The 21,961-nt window shown below is 43.7% G+C and overlaps 1 protein-coding gene across 1 annotated transcript; it reads right to left on the bottom strand.

Annotated features, from left to right (window-relative positions):
* Positions 1 to 8,769: 8,769 nt before the first annotated feature.
* LOC136533792 (uncharacterized) lies at positions 8,770 to 12,852 on the bottom strand. Its single transcript, XM_066526325.1, has 4 exons — positions 12,729 to 12,852; positions 9,135 to 9,198; positions 8,983 to 9,036; positions 8,770 to 8,952 (listed from the first exon to the last, which is right to left on the bottom strand). Exons 1-4 carry the CDS (start codon positions 12,809 to 12,811, stop codon positions 8,770 to 8,772), a joined length of 384 nt encoding a protein of 127 aa, XP_066382422.1. The 5' UTR covers positions 12,812 to 12,852.
* Between the last annotated feature and the right edge of the window lie 9,109 nt (positions 12,853 to 21,961).

Below are 21,961 nucleotides of genomic sequence, written 5' to 3'. Positions count from 1 at the left end.
ACTCTTCATGCATGGCATTGATCCAATCCGGATCTTTAAGAGCATCTTCTACCTTGGTAGGCTCATAGCAAGAAACAAAAGAGTGATGAGCAATAAATGAAGTAAGCTTTTGAGATCGAGTCATCACCCCCTTTGTTGGACTCCCTATGATGAGATATTGTGGATGATCTTGTAGGAGAGGTGTATTTCTTCTATTGACCACTTGAGGAGGAGGTTGTGGAGCATCAACATCTTGTGCTTGTACCACCATTTGCTCATGGGAGATATGAGTATCTTCATTTTCTACTCTCCCAACTTTTTCACCATCTTGTGGTACATTTGATGAAGAAGGTTGGTTAATGACTTGTACATCATCTTCATCATCTTTTGGCTTGATGTCTCCCACCGAAATATTCTTCATAGCCTCCCTCAATGGTTCATCACCTACATTATCAAGATTCTCATGTGCTCCTTGGGAGCCGTTAGATTCATCAAATTCCACATCATATGTTTCTTCAACCAAGCCGGTGGCATGATTAAATACTCTATATGCTTTGGACTTCAATGAGAAACCTACAAGAAAACCTATATCACAACACCTTTGAAACTTCCCTAGGTGTTGCCGCTTCTTGTAGATGTAGCACTTGCAACCAAACACCCTAAAGAAGGAGACGTCCGGCTTCTTCCCATTGAGCAACTCATATGGAGTCTTGACAAGGAACTTTTGAAGAAATAGGCGATTAGATACATAACATGCGGTGTTGATTGCTTCCGCCCATAGAGCTTCGGGGGTGTTGTACTCATCTAGCATTGTCCTTGCAAGAGTGATCAAAGTCCGGTTCTTCCTCTTAACTACACCATTTTGTTGAGGAGTATAGGTTGCGGAGACTTCATGTTTGATTCCAACTTCATCACAATAAGCTTCTATATTTGTGTTGTCAAACTCTTTGCCATTGTCACTTCTTATCTTCTTGAGCTTCACTTCAAATTCATTTTGAGCTCTCTTGGCAAACTTCTTGAAACAAGATGCAACTTCGGATTTGTCATGAAGGAAGAACACCCATGTATATCTTGAATAATCATCCACAATCACAAGACAATAGAGATTTCCTCCCAAACTCTTGTATGTTGTTGGTCCAAATAAATCCATGTGTAGGAGTTCTAGCACTCTTGTGGTTGACATGAAAGCCTTGGTTGGATGAGTGTTTGCAACTTGCTTGCCGGCTTAACATGCACTACAAAGCTTGTCCTTCTCAAACTTCACATCCTTCAACCCTCTCACCAAATCATTCTTCATAAGCTTCTTGAGTGAGCTCATCCCAACATGAGCAAGTCTTCTATGCCATAGCCACCCAAGTGTTATTTTGGTGAATAGGCAAGTCTTCAAGTTTGCATCTTCGGAGGTGAAGTCAACTAGATATAAGTTGTTGTATCTAAATCTATTGAATATCACTTGATTGTCATCTACCTTGGATACAACCACCTCCTTCTCGGTGAATAAGCATTGAAAGCCAAGATCACACAATTGCCCAACGGATAGCAAGTTGAAGCTCAATGAAGCAACATAGAGCACATTTGAGATGGAATGATCATTTGATATTGCCACTTTGCCCAATCCTTTAACCTTGCCCTTTGAATTATCTCTAAATGTTATTTTCTCTTGTCCATCTACCTCTTCATCTAGTGAGGTGAACATACGAGGATCACCGGTCATATGTTGAGTGCAACCACTATCAATAACCCAATGACTTCCACCGGTCTTGTAGTTCACCTACACATAAGAGATTCAAGCTTTAGGGATCCAAGCTTGTTGAGGGCCCTTCACCTTCTCAACAAGTGACTTAGCCACCCAAATTTTCTTAGGCCTACTCTTGTTGGGGGGACCCAAGAATATGACTTTTATCTTTCCACTCGAATCTTTTCTTAGCATGTAGTGAGCATTGAAAGCAAAGGGTCTAGCATGCTTGGGCAAGGGTTGTGGCGGTGGAGTTGGACACTCATGAGCAAAGTGGCCTTCTTGTCCACATTCAAAACATCTCTTTGGCTTTGGCTTTGGCTTTGATTGTTGGTGTTAAGCTTGAGCCTTCTTCTTCTCTACACTTGCCATATATCCAATGCCACTTCTATCCATCTTCATGACGGTATTCATGAGTAGCTCACTTTGGAGATGCTTGCCTCTAGCAAACTTGCTCAATCCCACCTTGAGATGCTCTTTCTCCATCTTGAGCTTCTTGTTCTCTTCCTTGAGAAGATCATTGTTCTTCTCCTCCTTGAGTTTCTTGACTTCTTCTTTTAACTTCTCATTTTCAAGGATCACCTCTTTGTCATGATCAAGAGTTTCTAGCACAATGGTGTAGTGACTTTTCATTTCTTCAAGATCTTTCATGAGCTTCTCATTGTTACTCTTGAGCTTGACATACTCATCATAGTCATTGCACTCAACCACTTGCTTGCCCTTGCTACTAGATCCATGCTCAATGCTTTCATCAATTAAATCATCACATGAGGTAGCTATATCAATCTTAACAACATGGTTAGTAGCATCATGTGGCTCATTTGGTAAGAATTCTTGTGCAATAATAAGGGCATCATAATTGATCTTTAGAGTTGCATATTCATCTTTTAGCTTATTGTGACTAGTGATAAGCTCATTGTGCACCCACTCAAGTTTATCATTTTTATCTTTAAGCTCTTTCTTAGAAGATTTGAGCTCCTTGAGTTTGGATGATATAGAATCATTTGTTTCTTTGAGCTCATCATTAGCCTTTTCTAATGTGTCACATTTAGCTAAGAGTGAGTCATTTTTAGCATCAAGTTTTTCATTTGTAGCTCTACTCTTTCTAATGATCTTAGTATATTTTCTTAGTATTTTGACAAGATCATCATAGGTAGGTGAGTCATCATCATCGCTATCACTATCATCATCACTAGCATGTTCATCATCACTACTATCATCACTCTTAGTTACCTTGCGTTCACCTTTGGCCATAAGACATAGGTGTGTAGAGGATGATGGCGATGGTGGTGGTGAAGATGCAAGATCAATAGCAATGGCGGCCACCTTTTCATCGTCACTATCATCATCGGATGATCCACTTGATGAATCAATGTCCGTGAGCCAATCACCGACAATATAGGCCTTGCCACTCTTCTTCTTCTTGTAGAACTCCCTCTTTTTGCCATCTCTCTTCTTGTATGGCTTGTTCTTCTTCTTTTTATCTTCATCACTTGAATCATCTTTCTTGCCCTTGTTTTTGAACTTGTCTTTCTTGGGCTTTGTGCATTGATGAGCTAGATGACCAAGTTCGCCACAATTGTAGCAATCCATCTCGGAGATTGGCTTTCTTCTTGAGCTAGTGAAGAACTTCTTCTTCTTGCCATCAAACTTGATGCCACTCTTGTTTAGCCTTTTTAGCATCTTGGTGGTCTTCTTCACCATGAGGGCAAGGCTTTCTTCATCATCTTCATCACTTGAGCTCTCATACTCAAGTCTTGCTTTGCCCTTGTCTTGGCTAGCTTTGAATGCTAGGTCCTTCTCTTTCTTCTTTGTAGAGGATGAGCCATCTTGTGGTGTGATGTGCATGTACATCTCATGAGCATTGATCTTTCCCAAGATTTGTGTCGGTGTAGCGGTGGAAAGATCACCTTGATGTAGCACGGTCACAATGTGCCCATATTTATCAATGGGGAGGACACTCAAGATTTTTCTCACAACATCGGATGGTGACATTTGAGTAAGTCCAAGCCCATTGACTTCCTCTACAAGAACATTTAATCAAGAATACATCTCATTAGCACTTTCTTTGGGAAACATCTCAAAAGAATTTAGCTTTTTAATCACAAGATGATAGCGTTCCTCACGCTCACTCTTGGTTCCCTCATGGAGCGCACAAACGTCCGACCATAGAGCATGGGCGTCTTTGTGGTTCCTTACACGATTGAACACCTCTTTGCAAAGGCCTCTAAAAATGGTGTTGCGAGCCTTTGCATTCCATTTCTCATAATTCACTTCATCGCCTTAAAGTTGTGCGGCATTCCTAGGTGCGGGGAACCCTTGAGAGGCGGCTCTAAGAATTCCAACATCTAGAGCTTCTAAGTATGCCTCCATGCGGATTTTCCAATATGGAAAATCATCTCCCTCAAAGATAGGAGGAGGTCCATCCCCGTGAGACATCTTGCTCTAAGCGATTAAGCTTAAAAAGTGAGCACGAGGCTCTAATACCAATTAAAAGGATCAAGATGCCCAAGAGGGGGGGTGAATTGGGCTAATTCTAAATTCTCTTGCAATAATCAAATCCTACGGATAGCCCAATTAACCCCTTGTGCCTAGAAAAGTGTTTATATCAAACTAATGTACAACAACCTCTCAACCTATGTTCCAAACTTACTCTAGCAAGCAATTCTATGAATGTAAAACAAGTATTGAATTGCTCAAAGTAAATACTCAAAGTAAGTGCTCAAAGTAAGTAGAGAGAGAAAGGAACGCGGCGATGTTTTGCCGAGGTATCGAAGAGTCACCACTCTCCACTAGTCCTCGTTGGAGCACCCGCGCAAGGGTGTAGCTCCCCCTTGATCCGCGCAAGGATCAAGTGCTCTCTACGGGTTGATTCTTCGACACTCCGTCGCGGCGAATCACCCAAAACCGCTCACAACTTGAGTTGGGTCACCCACAAGCTCCGCCGGGTGAACACCAAACTCCCAATCACCACCAAGCCGTCTAGGTGATGGCGATCACCAAGAGTAACAAGCACGAACTCTCACTTGACCACGCGAAGCCTAATGAGAAGATGGATGCACGCTTTGCTACTCTTGATTTGCTAGTGAGGCTACTCTCTTGGATTCTCAAATCACAAACACCTCACTAGGATCTTGCTCTTCTTGGCACTCACAAACGTGTTTCTCAGCTGTTGGAATGAGCAAAGGATGCTCCACTCACGAGTGGAGCTTCTATTTATAAGCCAGCCTGAAAAACTAACCGTTATGAGCTTCTGCGGGATGACCGGACGCTCCGGTCGTGATGACCGGACGCTCCGGTCAGTTCAACCCGCGAACCAGCATTCAAGTGATGACCGGACGCTGTCAGGGTCCGGTCAGTACCGATCGGACGCGTCCGGTCGCTCTTGGATGCTTACTGTAAACGACCGGACGCTGGATACTCAGGGTCCGGTCACACTGACCGGACGCGTCCGGTCACACTTTTCCAAGTCTGGACCCTTACTGGAGTTGACCGGACGCTGGCCCTCAGCGTCCGGTCACATGACCTCCCAGCGTCCGGTCACACCAGACTTGATCTTCTCAGTCAAATGAACTGACCGGACCCTGCGGCCAGCGTCCGGTCGCACCGGAGCCAGCGTCCGGTCAGTATTTGACCCTCCATTCACTTCCAACTTCCGAACATATGTGAATGAAGTTTGCTCCAAAGGATCTTAGGCATTCATAGGAGCTACCTAGAGCTAGTTTTAACAAGTGTGCACCACACCTAACTCACTAGACTCAACTAGGTCAAGCTACCCGTTCATACCCCCCTTCATAGTACGGCCAAAGGAAAAAACAAAGTCCTAAACTACTCTAAGTGTCTCTCCAACTTCAATCGACACTTAGAACTAGTTATCCTTAACCTTGTCGTCCATCCTTTGAAAACCGAAACGATTTCCATCGTAGGGGCATGACAACCTCGATTGCCCAATCGATCTCCATTACCATGACCTAACTTACTTGTCTCTGCAAAACACACGTTAGTCATAGTAATCTTTGTATTGACATTAATCACCGAAATCCAACTAGGGGCCTAGATGCTTTCAATAGTGATATCTACATCATTGTGATATATGACATGTGTGCTCTCTACTTTGAATTCCTTTATATGTCATATCACTTGTGTTATGCTCATTTGCCTTGCTTCCGCGTTTATAATCCGATGCAAATGAGCTTTATTACTTGTACTCATGCTTATTTCATATCCTTTGAATACATTATGTTGGTTTGGGTCATATAAGCTTGACTAACTATTTTGTTCTTATTGACAAAAGCTTATATGAGCCAAGCATTTCAAAAACCTCACTCTTTCATATACTCACGGTGGTATTGTCATCAATCACCAAAAAGGGGGAGATTAAAAGCATCTAGGCCCCTAGTTAGGTTTCGGTGATTAATGACAATACAAGATTACTATGACTAACATATGTTTTGTAGAGGCAATTAAGTTAGGTCATAGTAATGGAGATCAATTGGGTAATCGAGGTGGTCATGCCCCTATGATGGAAATCATTTCGGTTTTCAAAGGATGGACGACAAGGTTAAGGATGACTAGTTTTAAGTGTTGATTGGAGTTGGAGAGACACTTAGAGTAGTTTAGGACTTTGTTTTTCCTTTGGCCATACTATTAAGGGGGGTATGGACGGGTAGCTTGACCTAGATGAGTCTAGTAAATTAGGTGTGGTGCACACTTGTTAAAACTAGCACTAGGTAGCTCCTACATATGCCTAAGATCTAATGGAGCAAACTTCATTCACATATGATCGAGAGTTGGAAGTGAATGGAGGGTCAAGTACTGATCGGATGCTGGCTCCGGTGCGATTGGACGCTAGCCGTAGGGTCCGGTCAGTTCATTTGACCAAGGAGATTGCGTTCGATGCGACCAGACGCTGAGTGGTCGAGTGACCGAACGCTGAGGACCAGCGTCCGGTCGACTCCAGTAAGGTTCCATAGGAGAAAATCTACGACCGGACGCGTCCGGTCAGTACTGACCGGACCCTGAGGGTTCAGCGTTCGGTCGAGTACAGTAAGGTTCCAGTGAGGGTTTAATGCGACCGGACGTGTCCGGTCAGTGGTGATTGGACCCTGCCAGCGTTCAGTCAACACTTAAACACTGGTGTGCGGGTTGAACTGACCAGAGCGTCCGGTCAACATGACCAGAGCGTCCGGTCACCCCATAGAGGCACATAACGGTTTGTTTTTTAGGCTGCCTTATAAATAGAAGCTCCACTTGTGTGTGGAGTTACTTTTGCTCATTCCAACAGCTGAGAAACACGTTTGTGAGTGCCAAGAAGAGCAAGATCCTAGTGAGGTGATTAAGATTTAAGAATCCAAGAGAGTAGCCTCATTAGTGAATCAAGAGTAGCAAAGTGTGCATCCACCGTTCTCATTAGGCTTCGCGTGGTCAAGTGAGAGTTTGTGCTTGTTACTCTTAGTGATCGTCATCACCTAGACGGCTTGGTGGTGATTGGGAGCTTGGTGATCACCCGACGGAGCTTGTAGGTGACCCAACTTAAGTTATGAGCGGTTGTGGGTGATTCACCGCAACGAAGTGTCGAAGAATCAACCCGTAGAGAGCACTTGATCCTTGCGCGGATCAAGGGGGAGCTACACCCTTGCACGGGTGCTCCAACGAGGACTAGTGGGGAGTGACGACTCTCCGATACCTCGACAAAACATCGTCGCTTTCCTCTCTCAATTTACTTTGAGCATTTACTTTGAGCAATTCAATAGTTGTTCTTACATTCATAGAATTGCCATGCTGGAGTTAGTTTGGAACATAGGTTGCAAGTTCTTTGTGCGTTAGATTATTAGAAACACTTTTTTAGGTACAAGGGGTTAATTGGGCTAACCGTAGGATTTAATTATCACAAGAAAATTTAGAATTAGCCCAATTCACCCTCTCTTGGGCATCTTGATCCTTTCAGGCCATATACTTTTACAGTATTGTTATCTTATCGTGCGATCCGTATGTTTTTAGTATAAAAGTTTAGCTGTCCCATAGAAACGCACGGGCATGAACCTATTTACATATATACTTGAACCTGTGTGTACATGATTATATGGAGATGCAGTGGAATTTATTCATAGATTTATTGACGCATGAAAGAAATGGATATCGTAGAATTCTTTCTGCCGATATAAAATATTATCTTAGCCGTATCACGAAAAAGTCTATACAGTAGAGTTTGTGAGCTTACGATGTCGCGCTCTCCATGACTATGTTAATTTCACGAACTTTGCCTTTTGAATTAAATGTCACTTTGACGTCGGTATTTAATTTAACAATATTGTTATCTTATTGTACAATCCATATGTTTTTAATATAAAAGATTTAGTTGTCCCGTAGCAACACACGAGCATGCTAACTAGTGGTGTGTATAAGACAAAAGGGCTGGGGAAAAAACATCAATAATTGAAGAGGAGGTTTTAGTGACGAGAGAGGAATACAAGAATAAAATGATTGAATCCAGATGTGCATTCCTCAGAGGCCGCGTGGGGTGATAGCAAGGACCGGATACAAATTCCCACTAGAAAAAAGAAAGCCAACACACTAACATATGCTCGCCACAATGCAAACCTTTTTCACCGCTTAGATCTGCAGCTCAGCTGTGCAGGAAAATCTTTACCTTTTGTCGCTGTCGAGATCTTGCAAGTTGGGGGCATACGTACAACGTCACATGCAGCTTGGTAGTACTTAACTCTGAGCTGACAGTAACTTCGTGTTATCTATCGATGAAATGTCATGTCCATAAACTTTAGTCCTGTCGGCTCCTTAATCCATATGCTAAACTTTAGTCCTCTAATTTGCATTAACTGATTTGTCTTTATTTAATTATTCATGCACCATGCATATAAGCGGCATAGGGTATTGGGCGTCCAGCGCTCGCTTCGAGGGAGTTTAGCCCAATTTTAGGCCTCTTTAGGAACAAAAGATTTTAGCTCAATTTTTAGTAATTTGCTCACTTTTAGCCTCCCTGATTGGATCCTATTAGTATGCGCTCTTAAAGAAAGTTGTTGCAAAAATTAGGAGGGTCATCCTGTTGGGTATTCACAGCTAGCCCTACAAAATTGCCATTCTTGTTCATGTTTGGTCCCGACCTGATCAAAGAAGTCGTTCGTTGGGATGACAGGAACAAGGTAATTCCCAAAGAGGGAATCGAAGCTTTCATAGCTTCCAAGGCACCCCTCATGCTGCGCTTGAAGGACAGCAAATCGCTTTGCCTCTCTAAGTTTGTTGAGATCAACTCTCGCCTCTCTAAGTTTGTTGAGATCAACTCTCGCGGGCAGCGAACCCGGAATCTGCATAAGTGTTGTTCACGTCAAGAAAGGATGTTAGGAGGGAATATCAAGAAACAGGAGAGAAAGCGGCCATTGCCAATGGACGTGTCAGGGCATACCGACGATGAGTTGGAAGATGCTACCGACTTGTCCTTATCTAGGGTAACTTGAGAAGGCCTGGCCCTGTGTTCCCGAGAACAAGATAAATTATGCAACAGACAACACAGGCCCGTTCGGCTTACCCCATATCCAATTTGTTCGGCTTATTTTTTTTAAGCCATAACTGTGTTTTTCTCTCACAATAATTCTAGTTTAGTATAGTTTTGCTGCTTGTGAATTGGTAACTGTTAAAAAAATGACAGAAGGTAGAATAGATTTGACTGGTACTATCATGGCGTCAAATCATCAACTAATGCCCTGTTCGCTTGGCTGATAAAGCGTGTCTGAAAGTACTGTTGACTGATTTATTATGAGAGAAAAATACTATTCGTTGGCTGAAAAATACGGTTTATAAGCCGAGCCGAGCGAACAGGGCATAAATCATGAGTGCCATTTGTAGCCCACTCGAGTAGGTAGACCTTGTTTAAATCCAGAGTGTAAAGTTTTAGGATGTCACATCGGATGCCACTTGGTTGTCGCATAGGATATTCGAATACTAATAAAAAAAGAAATTACAGAATCCGTCGGTAATCCACGAGATGAATTTATTAAACCTAATTAATAAGTCATTAGCGCACGTGTTACTGTAGCACCACATTGTCAAATCATGGACTAATTAGGATTAAAAATCATGGACTAATTAGGATTAAAAGATACGTCTCGTAAATTAGTCGTAAATTATGCAATTAGTTATTTTTTAGTCTATATTTAATACTCCATACATGCGTCCAAACATTCGATAGGATATGAAGTAAACTTTAGGGGAGGAACTAAACAAGGCCTTAACGTATTAACAGTAACAATGATCAAAAAAGACATTTCATGTGATGTTCAATAACATAATAACGTGTTTTGTCTTGTCTTGACTGAGAAGCACAAACCTATTTGGCTTGGCATAGCTACCTGAGAAGGAACTACAGAGCATGAAATTTTTCCTTTTGTTATTTTAGGCTATATTAAGATACGCCCTCCAGATAACCTAATACTGATACTTAAATTTACAACACACAATGGAAAGTTAACTGACAGGATAGATGGTTCGCCATGCATGCGAGCGGCATAGGGTATTAGGCGTCCCGCGCTCGCCCCGAGGAAGTTTAACCCAGTTTTAGGCCTCATTGGGGACAAAAGATTTTAGCTCAATTTTTAGCCATTTGCTCACTTTTAGCCTCCTGTTTGGATCCTATTAGTATGCGGCATCAGGTCGCACTCTTAAAGGAAGTTGTTGCAAAAATTAGGAGGGTCATCCTGTTGGGTATTCACAGCTAGCCCTACAAAATTGCCATTCTTGTTCATGGTTGCCTCTCTAAGTTTGTTGAGATCAACTCTCGCTGGCAGCGAACCCGGAATCTGCAAAAGTGTTGTTCACATCAAGAAAGGATGTTAGGAGGGAATATCAAGAAACAGGAGAGAAAGCGGCCATTGCCAATGGACGTGTCAGGGCATACCGACGATGAGTTGGAAGATGCTACCGACTTGTCCTTACCTAGGGTAACTTGAGAAGGCCTGGCCCTGTGTTCCTGAGAACAAGATAAACTATGCAACAGGCAACACATGCCCCGTTCGGCTTACCCCATATCCAGCTTATTCGGCTTCTTTTTTCAGCCGGACCCGTGTTTTTCTCTCACAATAATTCTAGTTCAGTACAGTTTTGCTGCTTGTGAATTGGTAACTATTAAAAAATGACAGAAGATAGAATAGATTTGACTGGTACTATCACGGCGTCAAATCATCAACTAATGCCCCATTCACTTGGCTGATAAAGCGTGGCTGAAAGTACTGTTGACTGATTTATTGTGAGAGAAAAATACTGTTCGTTGGCTGAAAAAATACGGTTTATAAACCGAGCGAACAGGGCGTAAATCATGAGTGCCATTTGTAGCCCACTCGAGTAGGTATACCTTGTTTAAATCCAGGGTGTAAAATTTTAGGGCGTCACATCGGATGTCACATGGTTGTCGCATAGGGTATTCGAATACTAATAAAAAAATAAATTACAGAATCCGTCGGTAATCCGCGAGATGAATTTATTAAGCCTAATTAATAAGTCATTAGCGCATGTGTTACTGTAGCACCACATTGTCAAATCGATACATCTCGCAAATTAGTTATAAATTGTGTAATTAGTTATTCTTTAGGCCCTGTTCGGTTCCCGGGGAATGACCTCCGGGAACAATTCCAGGCCGGATCGGTAGTTTCATTTATATTAGCTTTTTAGGGCCGGAACTGTTCCTCGTGTCGTAGCGCTGTAACCGAACGGAGCCTTAGTCTATATTTAATACTCCATGCATGTGTTCAAACATTCGATGGGATATGAAGTAAACTTTAGGGGAGGAACTAAACAAGGCCTTAACGTATTAACAGTAACAATGATCAAAAAAGACATTTCATGTGATGTTCAATAAGCCTGTTCGCTTGTTGGTTTCAGCCAGCCCAAACCAGCCAGCCAACAGTGTTTTTCTCTCACAACAAATCAGCACCAGCCAGCCCAAACCAGCCCAGAAACCAACCAGCGAACATGCCGATAATAACGTGTTTTGTCTTGACTGAGAAGCACAAACCTATTTGGCTTGGCATAGCTACCTGAGAAGGAACTACAGAGCATGAAATTTTTCCTTTTGTTATTTTAGGCTATATTAAGATACGCCCTCCAGATAACCTAATACTGATACTTAAATTTACAACACACAATGGAAAGTTAACTGACAGGATAGATGGTTCTGGTTCAATTGATTAATGAGGATAATGACTAGAAGAAGCAGAAACATATTTGACTTGCACAGCAATTCTTAATGATCTATGTCTAGAGGAGACAAAATTGAATGTTCTATGTTTTTGAGTTTATATGCTATACTATAGTCTACAGAGTACAATCCACAATTGGAGTTGAGTTAACAGAGGAACGTAAGAATGGACAAAACAAAAGGTAGAGTTACTTTTCCCTTTCCTGGCAACAAATAGCGTTGCACAAGCAATCAAGCAGAGTATTAGACAATACATACACAGCCTGCTTGACTCTTCAGGTTCAGGATCATGCGAGTCTGAAAAAGAAAATCACTAGGACCCCTCGGGGGGAAATGCACTGTTCTTCTTCATACCTGTGCCCACAAATCACCCAATACCACCTATGCTACTCAGCTATGGCCGATGCCCTAGCAGGTGCAGGCATATTGGCAGAAATGCAAAAGGAAGGTTCCACACGAATATGGGGACTTTTTGCCGAAATACGGAAGATCACACGCACATTGCCACACTCCAAAGCCCCTTTTGAAGAACACCAAAACCTAACGTATGAGGATGCCCACGGGATGCCTAGTCCGGAATCTCTTGCCTAAAAGAAACCTACACTTGTAGCCATCTGCCCACTCCACTAGCTAGGACGGAGCCTCTCCAGTCCACTCGTCGAAACTAGAAGGGGCAGCGCAGCTCGTTCGGACGAAATCAGGCATGGGCGTCCACTAAATCAGAGCGTTGGGACTTGGGAGCACGTAGCAGTCGCAACAAATATAGCTAGGAATCTCGCGAGAACTTGGGAGGGTGATCAAAACTAGTACCTCCTAGGCGGCTCGATCTTTCGCCGCTTCGGTGGCGGCAGCGGCACCGACGCCGGGGAGGCAGGATCTGACCCGGCCGCCATGGCACAGCCGCACAGACACACGCGACTCCTCCCTCCTTCGGTTCCCGGCCCCGGGTGCTCGCAGGGCTAAGCCCAGTTCTTTTTCCTTGTTTGGTAGTACAATTGGGCTGAAAGGGGAGACCTTTCCGAGCCCAGGATAAACCCATCATAAAGTTTCTAAAGTTTTCAGTTTGCTGCGGAACTTTGCCATTTTGGCCCAGCAAATTCAAGGAAGCAACGGAAGGGCTCCCATTTCCAACTCCAGAGAGTGGGATCTGATCAGGGAATGCGTAGGGAGTCTTTATTTTCCAAAATCATGTGCTCACCGTGCCATTATGTCCGGAAAGCACGAAATTATGAGCGTCTTATTGGCGTACGACGTTGTATCGACATCTTTGCTTTTTTGGGGGGGTCGTTCTCTGTGCACCGTGCACAGTTGTCGACGTCGATGTCCTGAATGCCTTGTCAGGTGTACACATTACACCTTTGTCGTTTCGTAATCAGATGAAGGGTCGCCTTTCTGGTACCGATCCCCAACCTGTTTATCGTAACGATGCATCGCTGATCGCTTCAGCTCAACCAGAGCATTGATCAGTCCATAATCCATTCGACAATCTAACGTACGCCCTGAGAACTGACAGGCAAGAATCATGCATGCGTTGGCTTCGGTTCCAGGGTTCAATTTCGTGCAGTTTACACAAGTTCTTACGCTTTCTGACGACGACCCGTCCTGCGCTCGTCCAACCTTTTTTTTATAACCTCGTCCAACCTTTTAAGTACCTTTCTAATGGTACGACCGCCCGTCGATCAGAAGCAGCTCGCGCTGCCAGAGCTAACCGATGAAGCGCAGCCGCGGGACGCCAAGCGGCACCGGGCAGGGCGTGGGCACATGGAGCACCGAGCACGTCGCGCGTCGCGCCGCCTGCGGCGTGCCTGTCCGCTGCTGCTTCGGCGTCCTAGCGCACTGCGCACGCACGTACTCCTACGTACATGACGCGCGCACGTCGCATATAGCTAGCTGCTAGCACTAGCAGAGATAAGGACGCGAGAGAGCCTCTCTCGAAGTCTCGAGGCCGTGACCGTGATGGCTTGATTAATTGCATCTTTCAGTCGCGTTACTGTGGCTGCTTCCATTTTTGTGTTTTCGTTCCCTCTGCAGCTCTGCTTCGTCAGCCTTGATAGCGCAGGTGGATCAGAGATTTCTGTCTACAGTATCGTGCATCGTACTGTAGGAGCTCGTTAGGGCGTGTTTGGTACGCGGGCTCAAGCCAACCCGGCCCAGCGGCCATGCCAATGCCAGCCATAGCCGGTCCAACACGGTGCAAGCGGCCTAGTTTGGCTGTTTGTACCAAATGGACCAGGTCCATATGAGATTGTATTTGATAGCATACTTGGCAGCCTGGTCGAAGGCCAACTAACTCCAACCGCCACTTTGAGATCCTGTTTAGCACGCGGCCAGACCCTAAATCGGCACCAGAGAAGAACACAGAGCAATAAAACAGAGATTGCAACGAAGGAACACAGAGGTATACAATAGAGTTTGAAGGAGTTCCATTACAATAAAAATAGAGCTGTCAGCATACAAATTTTGCAGTTTCAACTTACAAGCCTCAGACACCATCACTAATTAATCATAGAATCATAGCAGGTACTAATCAGAGGTAACCCAGATGTAAGCAAATGAGAACAGAAGCACAAGTAGGCCAACCAGTAGATAGAGGTAACAGAAATGCATCACAGAAAATAGGAAAACACCTAACTAGCTCATCCTTCATCTCTGTTGTCATCATCAGCCTAAGAAGTGCACTTGCACTGGCTACACACCAACGGCCTCAACCAAAGACCACATACAAGCACCATAAGGCCGACAATGGCCACATTCTTCCAAGAATCATACTTACCATCAACAGGGGGAGGCAGCAGCTGACAACCATCATGGAGATCAATAGGGGGAGCTGTCAGTGGAACAAGAGAGGCATTGAAATCTCTAACAGCATGGTCATAGTTAGAGTACTTCCTGTATATGGCATTCTTGTAGCCAAGCACATGTTGACTGCACGCATGCCAATGTCATGTAAATCCTAGGTTTCTCCCCATTGAAAACAACATAGCAAGTGCCCATCTCTGTTAAATGAAATAGTGATTTAGCCTCAGTCAAATGCAGGCAATGAAGATAGGCATGAGTGCGGAACTTGAAGATCTACGGTTTGGGTTTAACCAAATCGTTGATCTCAAATTCCTCGCCAATGACAAACTTTAGCAAGTTATAAACAACATATGTGACATCATAGGCAATAAGAAGAATAAGAGTGGCCTCAGCTTATGAATTTGGTGGTTTCATTCATCTAAGCAAGTCATTGGTGGCTACCATCCAAATGAAAAGAACAAATAGAATAGGCAAGCAAGTAAAAACCAAAGTCATGGCTGGCATGGAACCCTACTGACCATCCATTCTCTGCCATCACCTTGGATTTAACCCGATTGTTGCTAGAGAATGGATGGTTCAGATGGGTTTGATGACAGACATGAGAAAACAGCAGCAACAATTGACAATAAAGACGACCACCTCATTCTACTTGTTGCATCACTGGCCATATAAGTTTCCCACAGTTGCCGCTAAGACATAAATCAGATAAAACAGCAAAGCAAGGAGCCGAAGGCAGAACAGGAACTTGGCATAGACCTCAAATAAAACAGCCAACAGAGGCTGCAAAATTGTGCATTACAATAATAAGTTCAGCCCAACAGGTCAGGGCTTAAATGGTGTCCATGGTGCCATCTGGCACAAATAGTTAGCCACCCTCCCAATAAACAAACCCAAAAAAACAAGTGTGAGTTAGCCATTCTACCTGCACAAAAGCCTACAGTAAAGTGTATCCAACTGTAGTCAAAAGAAGAGAGTGAAGGAGAGAAGTGGAGGAACTATATATCTCAACAATCAACCCCTTTTTGGCCATGCAGACCAGCATGTAGTTGAACTACATGTAGTAGTTCTTGGCTAGGTAGGTCCAAAGACAAAGGGTCCTGTGGTTGTCACTCATGCCAACAACGCCCCTTGGGCCTCCTCAGAAAATCTAGGCATCTCCATAACAGCAAGGTAGAGGTCTGGATCAACATGGGCTAGTCCAGTCTTCCCAAGTGTATTGCCAACATTGTTAACAACATCTGACATGTTTGTGAGCATGAGCATCTCATCCTCAGTGAAGTTGCCCCTCTTCCTCTTGCCACCTAGCTAAGATGAGAGCGGCTCTGTGGCCTTGCTGCCCTCACCAACCTTAGTGGGGTTTTTCTCCTCACACACATGGTTGAACAATCAAGACAGAACTCAATTCATAAGACCCTGGCTAGCCTCAACATGAATGTGTAAGCAGTTAAAAAGAGATAGCAAGCATGGTAGCATGCTTGAACATGCCTCCTAGTGCATTGGACATCATCATCGACCATTCACAACATAGCCACACAGCAATATAAACAAAAAATCCGACATGAACATGCCTCCCAGCGCGTTGGACATCATCATGGAACATTTACAGCATAGCCACAGAGCAATATAAACCAAAAATCTGACATGAACTAGTACTGACAAAAGCAACAAAGGCAGCGAGCAAGTGAAACCCTAAATCGAGCAATAGCAAGTACTCCCATAAACCAGCAAGATGAACAAGTAAACCCTAACCCTAGCATCGACCAAATCAAAGAATACGGGGATTAGGGATTGAAAGGACCTAGGATGCCGCCTAGAGGGGGGTGAATAGGCGTTTCTAAAAATTAACACCTTTAAATGCGGAAATGATTAGTAAAGAGAGTTTCCAAAATGGAAACTTCAAATTAAGAGTAATACCACCCCTCATAAGTTAGCCACAGAGTAAACAAGGTATAAAGAATATATCTAGAAGCTACAATCCTGCAACACAAAGTTAGAACAAAGAATGGATATATTCAGCGTAGGTATGAATACCGGACGTGTCCGGTATACACAATTTCTGCAGAGCAGCCCCAAACTTGCTCCTATCGATTTCTATCTTCAAGCTAAACTGTAGGTACCTGCTAGAGATAACAATATACACAGAGAACCTGCACAAGAGCTGGAGCAATACAAATATCAAATGAAATCCAAATTGAGACACGATATTTATTTTACCGAAGTTCGGACTCGTTTGAGTCCTACTCTCTATTGAGGGGGCTACAGGCGACCCAACGAAGGTCAGCCCTAGAGGGTACCATGAAGGTCACTCTAGCTGGAGTCTTTTCTAACTCATTTTCCTCCTTCCACTAGTTGATTCCAAGGCGGCGGAATCGACCGTTACAAACTTTTCGAGACACACCGAAGAGTCTAAGAGTAACAAATACAAATCACGAGATTGACAATATGCACAAGTGCTCAAGTGGTGGCTTGCTCTCTTTTTCAAATTCTCTCTTAACCCACAAATGGATTTTGCGATTTGGATCACACACTTACTAAGAGAGGGATTGGGAGAGTTGGCAAGGCTCAAAAACATGTATGTGTATCAACAGAATCAGTAGCCTCCTAAGGTGGAGGCTTGGGGGTATTTATAGCCCCCTTGAAAAATTAGCCGTTTTATAGTCATTGCCATACCAAACATACCTACACCAACGGTAACAGAGTTATAGTAACATTGTGAGGTGTCGGAACTCCCGACGCATGCCGGAACTTCTGACCGTCGGAACTCCTGACTCACGTCGAAACTCCCGACCCTTAGTCTATTTGAAAACTATGGTAACTGGGTCAAAGTTTGTAAGGTGTCGAAACTCCTGACACATGCTAGAACTTTTGATCGTCGGAACTCCCGACCCTCAAGGCATTTGAAAACTAGCCGTTGGCCTCTGTCTGTCCATACGGTATAACCACCATAGTGAACTCCCCAAGTCAGTTAAGCACGAGACGTCGGAACTCTCGACCATTGTCGAAACTCCCATCCGTCTAAACTCCCGACCGTCGAAACTTTCGATGAACCAACCCGAGATCAACAATATTGCCATTGCTGAGCAAATACCGGACACGTCCGGTACCAGCAAAATAGGTTAGCTCTTTTGTCTCTCAAACACTCAAATCTCACATGGGTTGTCATGAGCACTTATGAATAATTATCTATCAACATGATGCATCTCTCTTAATAGTACGACATTCCTATTAACTCAAATTTAAAGAGTATAATGAATTTAAACATTTTGAGTTGTCTCTTTCAACCGAAGCCATGTATTCCAATCTTCATCAAGTGAGGGTGCCAACATGTTGATATTGATCTTTTCACTTGAGCATAGCCATCTTGAGCACGTGACTTGATTCCATTCATCAAACTTGAATAATCCCAAATGTATCATGTCACTTCCATCAAACACTCTAATAGTGATTTGATCTTCCACATAAACATGACCATCATAGCTTGATTAGTACCTCAACTAAATGCAAGTACTTCCTTCTTCACCCTAGCTAGGTTCTTCAGCCACCAAGCCATCGCTTGCCCTTCACCCTTGCTTAGTACCTCGAAGCCTTTCCTTGCTATCTTCACCATCTCAAGCCATCAAGTCACATCTTGTGTTGAATCATCCATTCATTTGTATTGTTATCTTTTTCATTTCAATTTAGCAAGCTTCAAATATGAGACCATTCCATATGCAATCCCCCATATCTCATTAATTAATTCTTACGAGCTTGCTTTCACATAGTACATGAAAATCCCACAATAAATAATCCTTTGTATAAATTCCATTTGTATTATTGTCTTATGCTTGAACTAGATTATTTATACAACAACACATCATTTTGGCTTTCATTAAGTACCAGTGAGATAACCTATTACCTATCCACACTTAGCAAATGGGTTAGACCTTTAATCACATTGTCATTCAATCATCCAAAACCCACTAAAGGGCTAGATGCACTTTCAGGGATCGATTTCACCTAGCGGTGGTCATCGGAGGAATCGAGGAGCACAAAATGGAGAAGAAGAAGCTGAGGCAAGGGAGTGGAAGTAGATCTGGATGGAGGGGATGCAGATCTGGTCCACACCACCTGACCTAAGGAAGACAAAGGAAGAAGATGCCCACCTCCCTAAGTCCTAGCAAAATGGATGGTGAGGCGCCGCGTCAAAGCAGATCTGGTATGGGAGAATGGAGAGGAAGCCATCGGGGAAGAAGAGCAGCCTCGCTAGACACCACACCATAGCAGCACCACTGGTCTCTCATGGGAGTGGGTGGAGAAGCAAGCGAGAAGAAGGAAGGGAGAGCTGTGCCGAAGGGGCCACTTATAAAGGCAGCAAATTTCATCGGAGGCGGGAGCGCATGGGGAGGCTTCACCGTTCATGCGCGAGCCCACACGAGCCACCCGCCGCCACTCCCAAATCACCCAAAATCGCCAGCGAGGACTATCGCGTGCCCGAGCCCTAGAAAAATGGAGAAGGGAGTCATTTCCCTGGAGACAGGCCGAGAGGGTGGAAAAGCACCACGATAGCCTGGCTGAGAGACGGCCTAGGTGTACCAAACTTGCGTGTTGCAGCTGGGGGGCGTAGCCGGGCCATCGGGCCAACATACCAAACACGCCCTTAATGCCTGCCGAGCGTCGGCAGAGGGTGGGCGTCTATAGGGTCGAGATGGCAGACTAAAGGGGGGGAGGTGAAAAGTCCTTTCTAAAACTTAATCGCACTGGCTAACCAAAATAAATATGGAATTAAAACTATCTGTTTAGCCAAGACTACTCTCGTCTATCTAAGTTCACAAGCACCTTATAAAGATCCTAAAGAAGTAACAAAGGTGTCGGGCTAGCTAGAGCTCACCTAATCAATTCTAGAGTAAGGTCACACAAACCAATGCACTAGTGCTTCACACAACCGAGGAAGCTCCTATACAGCTAGTGAAGCAAAAGCACAAAGCCCCTAAGCTCACTAGCAATGCTCAATAATAAGGCTACACAAGCCAAATTAGAGAGCGCAAATTACTTAGCTACATAAACTAAGCAATGTGACTAACAAGTTACGTCCTCATTGTGTCGACCGTTCACTTGGTGGTTCAGTGGCTAATTGGCATCACCCGTCAAGCCCGCCTGTCGGGCACCACAAGAACCTACCCTAAAAGTGAGGGTGGCTCAATGACTGCTCAACTAGAGTAGCTCTTCGCGATCCCTACAGGGTAAGCACAATCCCCCTCACAAATCCTCCTTAGAGCACCGCACGATCTTCTCACGTGCTTCAATGGAGTCGCAAGTCACCAAGCTACAATAGAACCGACCAATTATACGAAATTAAGTAAGAAAATCATCCGCCAGAGCAGACGATTTAGCAAACTTAAGCCCGTATAACCTGGTAGTCCATGAAATCACGAAGGATTTCAAACCAACTCACATACCAGCCAAGATCATAATAAGTTTAGCGGTCACCATCACATATTACATAAAAGTTCACATCTCAGATACATCAGAGTTTAAACATAGTTATTACAAAACGAGTTCAAATAGAAGTAGCGGAAGCCATTTGTTCAAAACCACACACACTCACACGGAGTTCAAATACAGTGCCAGCTAATGACCATCTGCAACAAAAGCATCAGACGAGACGTAAGGAATGACCATGCCCATGGTCCTATGCATCACCCATCGCAGGATAAAGGCAGTTGATACAGTAGCCGTAATACATCTGCCCATCTGCAACAAGTGGGAATAAAACCCTGAGTACGAGAAGGTACTCAGCTAGACTTACCCGACATAACTGAAAATAAAGTGACACCAAGGATTATGAAGGGCTTTATAGTAGGGTAGCTGACTCATTTGCAAAAAGAGGCATTTTTAGCATTTCAAGAACCTTTCCAAAAGCATTATTATCAAGTTAATTATTATTAACCTGTCGACTATATTTGCACCTATACTAGAGCAAGCATGTGATTAAGCAAATAATGATAACCCATGATCATTAACAACTTCCATAATGTCATATTCATTATAACTGTCCAAGTGTTCCATCAACATTACTATGATGAAGTCACTCAAGTCAAGTGCTCACTATCCAGGAGCGATGGTGATTCGAATCAATTCCTAACCAGCTGGTGATTTATTCCTTACACAAACCTCACTCACCCGCTAAAGTGAGATATCGGTCACCGAGTCAACTATCCAGGAAAATCTCGAGTTTGCCAGGAACCACATGTACCCGGGGGCTGACCGACTGTTCTTTGGTCTTATCATCACGCCCCCGTGTCCTACCACACCTGCTCCGGTACAGTGCACTGCGGGCAATCTACTCGGTCTGAATAATCTCCCAGCTTCGTGGTCGAAAGGTACTTTATTCGGCCAGCTAAATGTAAGGCATGCGTTCAACATGACTCAAGGCCCAATAATGGTCGGTCCTTAATTGACACAGATAGATAGCACTATAGTCCAAAACTCTATAAGTCTTCGTCCGGTCTCAACTTCATTTAATCACTTAGTTATACCATGACTACATAGTTATCTAAGCAGATCCAGGTAACCACATATAGCTCGTAGGTGACAGAAAATCACATGACTTCTACCGGTCTAAGCCAGCTAAGCATTGACTCGACTGCAGATACCAGGGTAACAAGGATATAGTATAATAAAGGTAGACAAGGTATAATGCAGCAACGGTTGCAAACAACTTCTGAACGTAATGCACCAATTAAAGTAAAGTACTTAATTAATAATTGCAAACCAGGGAGAAAAATGCTCCGGGGCTTGCCTCTCTCGAAGGAGCTCGGGCGGTGATCGGGGCACTCTAGAAGTTCCTCAACGTCCTTCTCGTATGCTTCGGTCACTTCCTACGGCTGCACCTCGAGCTGCTCCTCGGGCTCCTCGGGTATGACGACTGGGCTTTCGGTTTGCGATCCTGTATGATGCATGTGCGTAAGTGCTTCTGCAAAAAGTGCATTGGATGAAATGAACACAATGGATATGCTTGAATGCAAGGTAGTCAACATCATCCAAGAACATGTACTACAAGCATATGTCATCTACTGCATTCTCTTCTACTACTAATATGCTAAGTCAACACATCTCATTAAATGCTTCAAAGATACACCAAAGCTTCACTAATTTCTTAATCATACATAAGGCAACATTTGATTAAACCCTAATTAATAATAGGTTTGAATAGCAATATCTATTTTTATAGCTTAGAAAAATCTTAGAAAATTATCATAGCATAG

Source organism: Miscanthus floridulus, unplaced genomic scaffold, assembly GCF_019320115.1.
Source record: "Miscanthus floridulus cultivar M001 unplaced genomic scaffold, ASM1932011v1 os_1194_1_2, whole genome shotgun sequence".
NCBI classification, from domain to species: domain Eukaryota; kingdom Viridiplantae; phylum Streptophyta; class Magnoliopsida; order Poales; family Poaceae; genus Miscanthus; species Miscanthus floridulus.
The sequence above is the reverse complement of the archived record's forward strand: the minus strand, read 5'-3'. Positions and strand labels throughout refer to the sequence as shown.

Excerpts from the sequence above, each read along its gene's own strand:
- LOC136533792 (XM_066526325.1), bottom strand. The coding sequence starts at position 12,811 with ATGGCGGCCGGGTCAGATCCTGCCTCCCCGGCGTCGGTGCCGCTGCCG. Across the intron at positions 9,037-9,134 it reads CATCTTCCAACTCATCGTCG|ATTCCGGGTTCGCTGCCCGC; the intron begins GTATGCCCTGAC and ends ACACTTATGCAG. Across the intron at positions 8,953-8,982 it reads ACAAACTTAGAGAGGCGAGA|CGATTTGCTGTCCTTCAAGC; the intron begins GTTGATCTCAAC and ends AGAGAGGCAAAG.